The sequence below is a fragment of the Lepus europaeus genome, chromosome 5 (genome assembly GCF_033115175.1).
Source record: "Lepus europaeus isolate LE1 chromosome 5, mLepTim1.pri, whole genome shotgun sequence".
Lineage (NCBI taxonomy): Eukaryota > Metazoa > Chordata > Mammalia > Lagomorpha > Leporidae > Lepus > Lepus europaeus.
In genome coordinates this window covers 23,530,350-23,544,403 of record NC_084831.1, presented here as the reverse complement: position 1 = coordinate 23,544,403, position 14,054 = coordinate 23,530,350, and the positions used below count along the sequence as shown (strand labels likewise).

Sequence of the window (14,054 nt, the reverse complement as noted above, 5' to 3'; positions counted from 1 at the left end):
GTGGGAGACCCAAAGGAGATGCCTGCCTTCAGCCTAGTCAAGTCCTGGCTGTTACAGCCATTTGGTAAGTGAACCAGCAGATACAAGACCTCTCTCTCTAATTCTGCCTTTCAAAGAAATAAAATAAATTTTAAAGAAGCAGCAGCAGCCAGAGTTGGGAAACTCAGTCCAGGTCTCCTGTGTGAGTGTCAGGGACCCAAGTGCTTGAGCCATCACCTGCTGCCTCCAGGGATATGCATTAGCAGAAAACTGGATTAGAGCCAGAGCCAGGACACAAACCAGACACTCAGATATGGGTTGCAGGCATCCCAGTGGCGTGTTAGCCACTCAGTCTCTGTTTTTTTATAAAATAGCCATCTTAAGGTATAAAGTAGTTTCTGATTCTTTTGATTTACGTTTCCTAATGATTTATGGTAGTGAGCAGCTTTTCATTGGCTGTTTTTATATCTTAGGAAGAATGGGGTGTTTTTTTTTTTTTTTTAGTTCTTTGCCCATTTATTTGGATTTTCTTAAGAAGAATTCATTATTCTGGATGGTAGTTGTTTATCAAGATACATGATATGGAAATATTTGCTCTTACTCTGTTGTCTTTTAATTTTCTTGACACTATCCTTTGCAGTATAAAAGTTTTTAATTTTGCAAAATCCTATTTTGGCTTCTATTTCTTGTGCTTTTGGTGTGTTATATCTGATAATTCATTGTCAAATCGTGGTCATGAAGATCCCTATATTCTAAGAATGTTTATGATTTTAGCACCTACATTTATGTTTTCAATCCATGTTGAGTTAATTTTTACATATTTTAGAGATTAGAGGATGGAGTACTAGCATCATTTTTTTTTTCTTTAACTTGTTATCTGGTTGTCTCAGCACCATTTGTTCAAAAGACTATTTCTTTTTTCTTTTCTTCTATATGGTCCATAATTTCTTGCCTATCTGCATGCTATATAACTTTTTGTTGAAAACTTTTTTTTTGAGACAGAGATCTTCCATTTGCTGGTTCACTTGCCAGATGGTTGCAACAGCCGGGGTAAGGCCAGGCCAAAGCCAGGAGCCAGGAGCTTCATTTAGGTCTCCCACGTGGGCACAGGAGCCCAAGCAATTGGGCCTTCTTCGGCTCCTTTCCCAGGCCATTAGCAGGGAGCTGGATTGGAAGTAGAGCAGCCGGGATTCCACCCGGCAACCATAAGGGATGGCATTGTCACAGACAGTGGTTTTACCCACTATGCTCCAACACCAGACCCATTGTAGTTCTTGTTATTGGTTTGTTTTACAACTCTTTTTTTTTTTAAGATTTATTTACTTTTTTGAGAGGCAGAGTTCCAGATAGAAGAGACAGAGAGGTCTTCCATCCACTGATTAACTCCCCAAATGGCCACAACGGCTAGAGCTGGGCCCAGCTGAAGTCAGGAGCCAATAGCTTCTTCCGGGTTGCCCACATGGGTACAGGGGCCCATATGGGATGCCAACTCCTCAGGCAAAGGCTTAACCTTCTAAGCCACAGTGTTGGCCCCAGTTTAATGACTTTTTAAACTAGTTTTGTGAAGACTGTGTTGTTTGTCCTGCATAACTACTGAAGTCTTGTTCCATTATTTTAGTAATCAACTAGTGAATCTTTAATCACCTAGAACAAGTGAAAAAACTCTCCCAGTCTTTGTAGATTGGCTCTGCATGTATGCTTAGAGCCATTTCATAGAGAAGAAAACTGAGTCACATGGAGTATACTTTTCCAGGGTACTAAGTGACAAAGCTAGGATTCCTAGCTAAGTAATTTAGGTCAGAGTCTCCACTCTGCAGTAAGATAAATCAAGACATGCAATAAAAATTTTAGCTGCAGGGTTTCAAGACAAACCCAAATCACCGTCAGACCGTTTTACACAACATAAACCTCCAGGGGGCACTGTTACCAGCAGTGTGCAAGTGTGCCTCAGGATCATGTGTGATCTTTCTTTTTTTAAAGATTTATTTATTTATTTATTTATTTGAGAGGCAAAGTTACAGACAGAGTGAGGAAAAGACAAAGTCTTCCAACCACTGGTTCACTCCCCAAATGGCGCAATGGCCAGAACTGGGCAGATCCAAAGCCAGGAGTCAGGAGCTTCTTCCAGGTCTGCCACACGGATGCAGGAGCCCAAGCACTTGGGCCCTCTTCCTCTGCTTTCCCAGACCATAGCAAAGAGCTGGATTGGAAGAAGAGAGGCTGAAACTTAAACCAGTGCTCATATGGGATGCTGGCATTGCAGGTGGGGACTTAATCTACTGCGTCACAATATCGGCCCCCAATAACATAACTTTTAAAAATCTGTGTAAAAGTATTTTGTTCTGTCTCATTAACAGTTCTCAATTTCCTCTCTGAGCTAGAACTATATCTTAGTGTTTTTTCCTTCATGGTGAGACAGAGAGGTGAGCCAACAAACATTTATTGAGTGAATTAATAAAATTACTGTTTAGGGGGCCAGAGTTGTGACATGATTTAACCACCATATGTTATGCTGGTATCTCATTTTGGAGTGCTGTTTTGAGTCCCAGGTGCTCTATTTTAGATCCACCTCCCTGCTAATGCACCTGGGAAAGCAGCTGAAGATGGCCCAAATGTTTGGGCTCCTGTGACCAATGTGTGAGGCCTGGATGGAGTTCTGAACTCCTAGCTTTGACCCAGACCAGTCCCAGCTGCTGTGGTCATTCGAGAAGTGAACCAGCAGATAGAAGATCTCTCTGTTTCTCACCATTTTTGTCACTCTGTCTTTCAAATAATTAAACAAATCTTTTAAAAAATTACTGTTTGGATAGGATCAGGATACTAACTGACTTTAATTATAACTGTAAACCATCTACTATGAATGTAGTTATGAAATTGACTAGAACTGAACATGAACACGTTTAGTTTTTTGTTGTTGTTGTTGTTGTTGTTGTTTTTTGAAAGACAGTTACATAGAAAGGTAGGGATACAAAGAGAGTGGTCTGGCTGGCACCGGGGCTCACAAGGCTAATCCTCCACCTGCAGCCCTGGCACCCCAGGTTCTAGTCCCGGTTGGGGTGCTGGATTCTGTCCCGGTTGCTCCTTTTCCAATCCAGCTCTCTGCTGTGGCCCGGGAAGGCAGTGGAGGATGGCCCAAGTGCTTGGGCCCCTGTACCCGCACGGGAGACCAGGAAGAAGCACCTGGCTCCTGGCTTCGGATCAGCGCAGCGCTGGCCATAGCAGCCATTTGGGGAGCAAACCAACGGAAGGAAGACCTTCCTCTCTGTCTGTCTCTCTCACTGTTTATAACTCTACCTGTCAAATTAAAAATCTTTGAAAAACAAAAACACAACAAAACAATGTGGGGTCAGAGCTGTGATGCAGTGGGTTAAGCCACCACCTGTGACACTGGCATCCCATGTGAGCACCAGTTCAAGTCTTGGCTGCTCGGCTTCCAATCCAGCTCCCAGCTAATGTGCCTGGGAAAGCAGCACAAGATGAGCCAAATGCTTTGCCCCTGCCACCTATGTGAGACACCCAGATAGAGTTCCTGGCTCCTAGCTTCTGCCTGTACTAGCCTCAGCCATTTTGGGGAGTAAACAAGTAAATGGAAGATCTCTTAACTCTCCCTTGCTTTCCTTTCTCACTGTAACTCTGCCTTTCAAATAGTAAATACGTGGTTTTGTGGTGTTCTTTTTTTTTTTTTCAGGCAGTGGTCTAATATCTTTCTCCTAAAGAATATACGAAGTAAACTTATAGAGGACTTCTCTTCCAAGGGCATATTGATTAGCAGCATTTTATTCTAACTTTATTACCAAAGGAGTCTGAAAATATAACCAAAATAGTTTATTCCACCAGCCTTCAAATAAATTGGCAAAATTGTGATTATTTTTTACCATGTGTTGCTAGGACATCCAAGAAAGTTTCTGAATGAGGTTCCTGTTCCAGATGTGTTCATGTCTACCAAGTCCTTGAACTTAGGGAGTATATTGTGCAGTTACTTCTCAAGGAGATGTTACTGATAGACTGTCCTACTCCTCTGCTTTAGCTTTGGGATATCCGGAAGAAAGCAGCCATCCAGACATTTCAGAACACATACCAAGTGTTAGCTGTGACCTTCAATGACACAAGTGATCAGATTATTTCTGGTGGAATAGACAACGATATCAAGGTATGTGATGTTTGTGTTGTATTTCACTTTGACCTGCATCCACTTACAGAAGCAAATCTTTGAAGACTTTTGGGATTGTGGTAGCTTTGTGCTTAATACCAACTGAAATTACAATAATAACTTGGAACTTACTTTCTCTTCTGTCCTCATTGTCTTCCTCAATCAAAGGTTTCATTGCAGCCCATATAAATGCTGTCAGGGACCAGGCGGTTCATGTGCTGCATGAGTCCCCTGGGTGGAGGACTGGTGGGAGGACGGGTGTCATCCACTCTTGCTGTCTTTTTCTTTTTGACACTATTTAAATTAAGTTTTCTAAGCTTCTAGTAAGAATGAGAGAAAGTAATACTTTTGGAGAAAGAGGCAGTGGGCCGTGTGGCAGTACAGTGTAGCTTAAACCTTCAACTAATTTGACTTGGGATCTAATCCCACTTCTTTTTTCTTTTTGTGATTTCATATGGGTTCTTTAACTTGTTCACTTCTTCAAGCTTATGTTTTCTCACATGAAGAGTGAAGGTGATAATAATAACAGTAACTTCTGCCTCATAGAGTTGTTGGGATTAAATGAGCCTATCCTTAGACCACCTGCAGTGTTCCTGGATATAGCAAGTACCAATAAATGTGAAGGGGTATTTTGGGACTATACAATTCAAGCCTTTGCTTACTGGTTCCCTAAAGGATCTCAAAAACTTTGGCCCTACCCTTTGCATTACTGAGGTAATTACTGTTAGATCGATGCTGAACTTCCTGTGTGTCTCTACATGGCAGTTGTTCTGTATTCCCATTCCTGCTTGCTTCCTTTGCTGTTACTATGGATGGCATGTCTCGTTAAGTGGAAAGATTTCAACCTTCACTTCTAAAGGACCTCATGCCAGCAGTTTCCCCAAACTCTATTTTCAGCGTCTTCTATCCTGCTTTTCTAATTTCTTATCAGAATTTCACTATGGTAGTAAGGTAAGGAGGAATCTTCCTTCAGTTCCACATGGAGATTGCTGTTGCTTGGTGACTCTTCCTCCTCACAGCCAAATGTCTTGCAAAAAGAAGATGGTGGTGATGATAAAAACAATGTTATTGTCGTCATCTAACACATAATGCTTACCTTGTGTCAGATCATGTATCAGCTCTACATCATTAACTCATTTAAGCTCCACAACAACTTTGTCAAATGCTACTAGTGTTATTTCATGCTTAAGAAGCTATCCACTCTGCCTGTCAAAAATAAAAAAAAAAAAAAAAAGAAAAGAAAAGGCATAACAACTTAATCTAAGCTTACACAGCTAATAAGTGGTGGAACCTCAGTTTAAAATCTCAAGTTTGATTCCAGAGTCATGTTTTTTTTATTTGAAAGACAGAGTTGCAGAGAGAAAAGTCTTCCATCCTATGGTTCATTCCCCAAATGGCTGCAGCAGCCAGAGCTGGGCCAATCCAAAGCCAGGAGCCGGGAGCTTCTTCCAGTTCTCCCACGCAGGTGCAGGGGCACAAGGACTTGGGCCTTCTTCTACTGCTTTCCTAGGCCATACCAGAGAGCTGGATTGGAACTGAAACCGGCGCCCATATGGGATGCAGGCGGCAGCTTTACCTGCTACACCACAGCACCAGCCTAAAGTCATGCTTTCAACAATTATAAGAAATTCTCTGAAGATTTTTCTGCCTTCACTATCTTCACTTCTTTCTTCTTGTTCCTTTTCTTTCTCTCTTTCTCTTTTTTTTTTTTTTTTTTTAATATTTATTCGTTATTTATCTGAAAGAGTTAGACATTTCCTAGTTCACTCCCAAATGGCTACAGTGTCTGGGGCTGGCCAGGCGAAAGCCAGAAGCCTGGAACTTCATCTGGGCGTGCCATGTGGGTTCAGGGGCCCAAGCATTTTGCCATCTGCTGCTGCTTTCCCAGGATCCTTAGCAGAGAGCTGGAACAGAGGTGGAGTGGCTGGGACACAAAGTGGCACCCACGTGGGATGCCATGTTTGCACGTGGCGGTTTAACCTGCCATGCCACTACTCTGGCCCCCAAACTTGTTTTGATTTCTTTTTTCCACAAACTTTTTGAAGTACTCTTATAACCTAACTCATACAAAATTTTTTTTTTTTTTTTTTGACAGGCAGAATGGACAGTGAGAGAGAGACAGAGAGAAGGTCTTCCTTTGTCGTTGGTTCACCCTCTAATGGCCGCCATGGCCGGCGCGCTGGGGCCGGCGCACCGCACTGATCTGAAGGCAGGAGCCAGGTGCTTATCCTGGTCTCTCATGGGGTACAGGGCCCAAGGATTTGGGCCATCCTCCACTGCACTCCCTGGCCACAGCAGAGAGCTGGCCTGGAAGAGGGGCAACCGGGACAGAATCCGGCACCCCGACTGGGACTAGAACCTGGTGTGCCGGCGCTGCAAGGCGGAGGATTAGCCTGTTGAGCCATGGCGCCGGCACAATTGTTATATTAGTTAAAATTAAGGATACAATATTGCCAGCACTGTGGCATTCACATAGTAAGTGTTCTATATGTCAGCTATATATGGCATTATCATTATTTTTTAGTATTATTAGAATATTTAATAATGTAGTAAGTGACCATCAAGTTATTGGACATTTAGGCTTTTCATATGTGTTAATATTATAGATTATGCTGCTATGGGACCAGTGTTGTAGTACAACAGGTTAAGCCACAGCTTGTAATGCCAGCATTGCATATTGGAGTCCTGACTGCTCTGCTTCCAGTCCAGCTTCCTTCTAATGCACCTAGGCAAGCAGTGGATGATGGCCCAAGTATTTGGGCCCCTGCCATCCACATGAGAGACCCCAGTGGAGTTCCTGGCTTCATCCTGGCCTAGCCCTAGCTATTGCAGGCATCTGGGGACTGAACCAGTAGATGGAAAGTTGACCTTTGTCTTTATTTATGGGGTCGGTGCTGTGGCACACTGGGTTAATCCTCCATTGCGGCACCAGTATCCCATGTGGGCGCTGGTTCTAGTCCAGGTTTCTCCTCTTTTAGTCCAGCTCTCCGCTGTGGCCTGGGAAGGCAGTAGAGGGTGGCCCAGGTGCTTGGGCCCCTGCATCCATATGGGAGACTGAGAGGAGGCACCTAGCTCCTGGCTTCAGATCGGCACATCTCCGTCTGTTGCACCCATTTGGGGAGTGAACCAATGGAGGGAAGACCTTTCTCTGTCTCTCTCTCTCATTGTCTGTAATTCTGTCAAATAAATAAAAATCTTAAAAAGAAAGAAAGAAAAGAAAATAGTCTTCTAACCCTATGTAAAAACATTCTGCTTAGGGGCTGGCGCTGTGGTGCAGCCGTTAAAGTCCCGGTCTACAACAGCAGCATCCCATATGGGTGCCAGCTTGTGTCCCAACTGTTCCACTTCCCATCCAGCGCATGGAAGGGCAGCAGAGGATGGCCCAAGTGCTTGGGCCCCTGCACCCATATGGAAGGTCCAGAGGAAGCTTCTGGCTCTTGGCTTTGGATTGGCCTACCCATGGCCATTGCAACCATTTGGGAAGTCAACCAGCAGATGGAAAACCACTCTCTGTCTCTGCCTTCCTCTGTTAACACCGTCTTTTAAATAAATAAAATAAATCTTAAAAAAAAAAAAAAAATACTGTGCTTTAGGAGATTAAATTGTCCCTGAATACAGAGGAGCAGTTTGTTGTTTAGTTGGTTTTTGAGAGGCAAATATACAAATAGAAAGAGAGGGCTCCCTTCTGATGGCTTACTCATATGCCCACAACTGGGGGCTGTTAAGAGTTAGGGGATCAGGCCGGCACCACAGCTCACATGGCTAATCTTCCACCTGCGGCGCCGGCACCCTGAGTTCTAGTCCCAGTTGGGGCACCAGATTCTGTCCCAGTTGCTCCTCTTCCAGTCCAGCTCTCTGCTGTGGCCTGGGAAGGCAGTGGAGGATGGCCCAAGTGCTTGGGCCCTGTACCCGCATGCAAGACCAGGAAGAAACACCTGGCTCTTGGCTTTGAATTGGCACACTGTGCCATCCATGGCAGCCGTTTGGAGGGTGAACCAATGGAAGGAAGACCTTTCTCTCTGTCTCTCTCTCTCTCTCACTGTCTAACTCTGCCTGTCAAAAAAATAAATAAATAAAAGGAGTTAGTGGAGCAAAGCCAGTAACCCAATCCAGATCTCCCATGTGAATAGCCACCCAATTATTGATGTTATCACCACTGCCTTCCCAAGTCCAGATTAGCAGGAGACTAGAATCAAAAGCTGCAGTCAGGGACTAAACCCACGTACTCCTGTGTGGGACACAGGCGTCCTAATAGGTACCTTAACCACAAGGCCAGACACCTGCCCCTAGAAGGTACTCTTCACTGTCCTCAGGCCCTCATGAATTTATTTAGATATACAAAAGAGAGGCTCCCTTTGAATCAGAAATGGACTTACAGAGTGTCAGACATGAAAGGGACCTTAAACATCTAGTCTATTCATCTTATTTTATAGATAGTAAAGTAAAGCCTATAAGAGGTTTACTGAATTAGCTGAGACTACATTGTTGATCAGTCAGTGGTAGAGCCAGGATCAAAGCTCTATCTCCAGAGGACTAATAATCGTTCCACTGTGTCTTGTTGCCTATGTCAGGTAACAAGTGTAAAGCATTTACAGGCTTACCTGTCTGGAGCACTTGGCAAATCACTATACTGCCCTATTGCATTTGGAGGTGCTCATCAAAGAGCCTACTTTTTGTTTACTTCTCAGATAGCACTGGCTATTCTGAGACAGGAGGAACAGGAATGGGAACTCCTTTTAGAATCTGAGGTAAATGAATTCTGTTGATATTTGTGAGCAAATATGCTGTTCCTGACAGTCTCCTGTGACAAGATCGAGGAGTCAGAAAAATGAGAAAGAAGATGGTGTGTTTGAGGGCTTGAAGGTTTGGCTGTCCTTTGATGTTATCATCCTGAGCTGTGGTCAGGGTAGTAGTTTATTTGATAATTTTTATTTGTTAACTAGTGATTTAGGGCTAGTGTAGGTCTTCACTGATTTCCTACACTCTGTTCTTATCCTTTGAATTATCTTGCTCAGAAGGATCTTTCCAGAATGCAAATCTGACTAACTCATTCCCCTACTCTGAATCCTTTGGTTCCCCTATGAAATGGATACCAAGCCAGGATTTCAAAATGTTTCATGAAGGGGCTGGCGCTGTGGCATAGCTGGTAAAGCTGCTGCCTGCAGTACCGGCATTCCATACAGGCTCTGGTCCTGGCTGTTCCACTTCCAATCTTCTCTGCTATGGCCTAGGAAAGCAGTAGAAGATGACCCAAGTCCTTGGGTGCCTGCATCTGCATGGGAGACCTGAAAGAAGCTCCAGGCTCCTGGCTTTGGATTGGCACAGCTCCAACCATTGTGGCCATATGAGGAGTGAACCAGCTTATGGAAGACTCACTCTCTTTCTCTCTCTCTGCCTCTCTAACTGTGCCTTCCAAAACAAATAAATCTTTTAAAAAAGAAAATCTTTTGTGAGCTGCTGATTCTCTGTGCCTAATTCCCTATAGTCCAGCAGTTTTGTCATTTTGGCTCTACTTTTGCATATTACCTTCAGCTGGAAATACCCTCGACTTTGTATGTCTTCTTTAGTGCAGACCCTGCTCAGGTGCTTTATTCTCTCCGGAAGCTTCCTTTTCTTGCTCTCATCCCTGTTCCACAAGGGAAGCAATCCCTCTTTGCTCTTTTCTACTGCTGCTGGTGCAGCCTCTCTCACTTGTTTGCATGCCTGTTTTTCCTGCTCGACTGTGTGCTTCTGGAGAGCAGGGACTCTGTTTTTCACCTACAGCAGTATTTACCACTAATGTATACCCAAATGTTCTATGAATGACTGATTAGGAGGTTTGCAAAAATGTTTTCCTTAGATTAGTACCATACTCTTTTCCATGGCAAACTTTGGAAACATTTTGACCCTACACAAACAAGTTGTGCAGGCCTCAAGGAGGAAAGTCTGGAAATAGCACACAAGTGCTGTGAGAGGTTGCATAGTGCATTCTCTCCTGGTTGTTACTGAGCTAAAGGCTTTGACAGTGCCTTCCCTAAAGGGAGGAACAGTGGCTTGAACAAAATGTCAGCCATTTCAAGCTTTCCTGGTTACTGAGGCAGCAAACATTCTGACACAAAATGATCGTATATAAAGTATGTTGGGCTCCACACATGAAAGAGTTATTGATGGAGAAAGTGGACTTGTGTATTGCTCTAGCGTACAATACCTAACTCATTTCTGAATGAGGGAAGGTGCTTTGCTATAAGGAATAGCAAGAATTTTATTCTGTGAAGACTATGTAGCAATGTTAAATAAAATTTGGAATAAATTTTGTATAAAACCATTGACCTTAACACAATTGCTGTTCTTTTTCCATGTGACATCCAGACTATTTCTGTCGGTCTTAATGTTTATTTTATATAGTTGCAGTCAATGTAAATATAGTGCTTTGTATTTTCCTTTTTGCTTAATATCTTATTATGTAAATATTTTTACATTCAGGCTCCAGAGGTTTTTTTTTTTTTTTTTTTTTTTTTTTTTTTTTTTTTTGTTAGGAACTGCTTAATAATAGCTACCAATTATTGCAGGCCTGCCATGTGCCAGTCCTATGCTGAGCACTCTCATTTGTACATCTTTAGAGCAGTCGAAAGAAGTAGATACTGTAATCTCTGTTTTCCCAAGCAGGCTTAGAAAGATTTAGTGGCCCAATAAACTCCAGTTCCTTCTGACCTTGAATCTCCATTGTTTCCACTATGCCATCCTGTCTCCTGTAAGAGAACTCTCCAGTGTGCTTGTGAACTATAATTTAATAAACCATCTGTTTTTATATTTGACATTTAGATTATTTCCAGTTAAACAGTTTATCTTACCTTGCCTATACAGGCAATAGTGAGTCTGCATTTTTTTTTTAAATAAATGCACTTTTCCAAACTGTATTTATATATGTTTGTGTGTATGTTATGTGTGTGTGTGTGTTCATGCGCGTGCGTGCGTGCATACATACTATAACGTTAAATGAAAATTAAGCATCTGTTTTTGTATATTGTCTTGTTACATGTAATGGCGATGCTTTCAAATTACAATGTTACTTGTTTTTATGTAGTTCTGATAGTTCCCTTTTATTTCTTAATTTTTATGTGATTTAATTTTGTTTGAAAGAGACAGAAAAAGATTTTCCATCTGCTGATTCACTCCCCAGATAGCCATAACAACCAAGGCTGTGCCAGACTGAAGCCAGGATCCCAGGACTCAAACTGAGTCTCCCACATAGGTGGCAAGGACCAAAATACATAAGCCATCATCTGCTGCTTCTCAGGCCACTCATTAGCAAGAAACTGGATCTGAAACAGGGGAGCCGTGACACAAACCAGGCACTTCTATATCAGATGAATCCCAGGAAGCATCTTAACCAATATGCCACTATTAACTGGTGGCTGATAATCACAGTTTAAATGTTTTAAATGACATTTAATTTTTTCACTAATGCCCAGTACATTTTGTTGTGATCTGGAAATAGCTTCCACGGGGTGTACATTGCATAGCGGTTAAGACATCACTAGATGTGCTCGCATCCAGTTCTCAGAGTAACTGGGTTTGAGTCCCAGCTCTACTTCTGACTCTTAACTTCCTGCAGATATGCACCCCTGAGAGTCAACAGTTGATGACCAAAATCCTTGGGTTCCTGCCACCTTCATGGGAGACCTTGATGGAGGGTCCTAGCCTAGCCCTAGCAGGCAATTGGAGACTGAAGAAGCAGATGGAATATCTCTTTTGGCCTCTCTCTCTCTCTCTTTCTGTGCTTTCCAAATAAATTTTTAAAATACTTCTTGAAGAACCTCTATAAATTTTGTTGTTGTTAAACTTTATCTTAATATTTGACATTTAAGCAAACATAGTAACTTTGACTTTTTTAAGAAAATAAAAGTTCTGGCCGGCGCCGCGGCTCACTAGGCTAATCCTCCGCCTTGCGGCGCCGGCACACCGGGTTCTAGTCCCGGTCGGGGCACCGATCCTGTCCCGGTTGCCCCTCTTCCAGGCCAGCTCTCTGCTGTGGCCAGGGAGTGCAGTGGAGGATGGCCCAAGTGCTTGGGCCCTGCACCCCATGGGAGACCAGGAGAAGCACCTGGCTCCTGCCATCGGATCAGCGCGGTGCGCCGGCCGCAGCGCGCTACCGCGGCGGCCATTGGAGGGTGAACCAACGGCAAAAGGAAGACCTTTCTCTCTGTCTCTCTCTACTGTCCACTCTGCCTGTCAAAAAAAAAAAAAAAAAAAAAAAAAAGAAAATAAAAGTTCTTTTCTTTTTAACAGAAATCCTATATTTTGTGGTAAAGTAATTTGTGGCCCAGAGCCAGATTAAAATACTGGTTTTCCCGGGCCATTGACTCTTGCGTAATAATGTTTCTTTACTATTTCTCAGCTTGATTTCTAGGAACACCTTTTTGTTTTTGCAGGTCTGGGACCTACGCCAAAACAAGCTAACCTACACCATGAGAGGCCATGCAGATTCAGTGACTGGGTTAAGTTTAAGTTCTGAAGGCTCTTATCTCTTGTCCAATGCAATGGACAATACAGGTAACTTTGCAGAGGGAAGCTCTCCCAATGCCCAATCATTGTCACTCTGAATAAAGTAACATTGAGTGCTAGAAATGTGTACTGGGATAAAGGAAGAGTCCAAGGAAGAAGTCAAGAATGGCTCTCGTATTCTACTAGGCAGTTAGGAGAAGACATTGTAAAGGGAAAAATTATAGACTAGATGGTCAAGAATCTGGGACTCTGGGCCCCGATCTGCCATCTAGTCCCTGAATAGTAACTTGCACACAATATTTCTCCTTTCTGAGCATCAGTTTCTACAGTGATGAAATTATAGGACTAGACTTGCCTTTTTAAGGTCCATTTCAGCTTGATACACAGTGAATCCATGCAGGATACAAGAAAGTCTAATGATTAGTTAATATGGAAGATGAGAATCCCGTGGTCCATTCAAGGCATTTCACAAGCATTTTCAGAGAGTACCAAGCTTGGGGGATCAATAGACCTATTGTGTTTTCTGCCAGTGTATCTTCCCTCCCTAAAAATACTGAAGTGAGAAGAGGTCCTCATTAAAACATCTCAGTGTTCTAGATTTATACAAACACATATTCTTGCCCATTCTCTGTTTGTTGTTGTTAAGGTTTTTTTTTTTTTTCCTTCTTTGTTTATTTGAAAGGCAAAGCAACACAGAGAAAGGGAGGGAGAGATCTTCCATCCACTGCTTCACTTCCCAAATGACCTCAGTAGCCAGGGCTGGGCCAGACCAGAGCCAGGAGCCAGAAACTTCATCCTGGTCTCCCACATGGGTGGCAGAAGCCCAAGCACTATCTTTTAATTCCATTTTTTCATGAACTTTATGCAGTGTTCTCGCATAGTTAATATTGGGAGAGTTTGGAAGTGCCCCGATACTGAAATTCACAGGCTTATCAGGAACTAAAATGCATTCACTGGCATTTCTTATCAAAAGCAGTACCTGGGAATGGACGTTTGGCCCAGTGATTAAGACACCACTTGGGATGCTTGCATTCCTTAGCAGGGTACCTGAGTTCAGGTCCTGCCTGGGAATTCTAGCCTCCTGCTAGATGCATGCCCTGGGCCACAGCAGGTCATGGTTCCAGTGGTTTGGTCCCCGCCATCCTCATGGGAGACCTTGATTGAGTTCAGGCTTCTGTCTTTTGCTTGGCTAGGCCCCCTCTGTTGCGAGCATTTAGGGAGTAAACCTATAGATGAAAGATTCTCATTCTCTCTCTCTCTCTCTCTCTCTCTCTCTCTTTCTCTTTCAGTCCCCCTCATTTCAATAAATCACAGTAAGTAAAAAAATGTTTAAAAGAAGAGTACCAGGCACTCCATGGGTACTCAAATTCGTTGCGTCAACATCTTTACTTTCTTATTATGATTAAGAAATTCTCTGTTTATTACCTCCAATTCTTAGAAC

The 14,054-nt window shown here is 43.0% G+C and overlaps 1 protein-coding gene across 1 annotated transcript in view; it reads left to right on the top strand.

Annotated features, from left to right (window-relative positions):
• The window catches only part of SNRNP40 (small nuclear ribonucleoprotein U5 subunit 40), a 34,804-nt gene that overhangs the window by 12,016 nt on the left and 8,734 nt on the right, over positions 1 to 14,054 (top strand). Inside the window, exons 5-6 of the mRNA XM_062190832.1 lie at positions 4,007 to 4,129; positions 12,541 to 12,661. Of these exons, the coding sequence (XP_062046816.1) occupies positions 4,007 to 4,129; positions 12,541 to 12,661 (244 nt within the window). The remainder of the gene's footprint in view (positions 1 to 4,006; positions 4,130 to 12,540; positions 12,662 to 14,054) is intronic.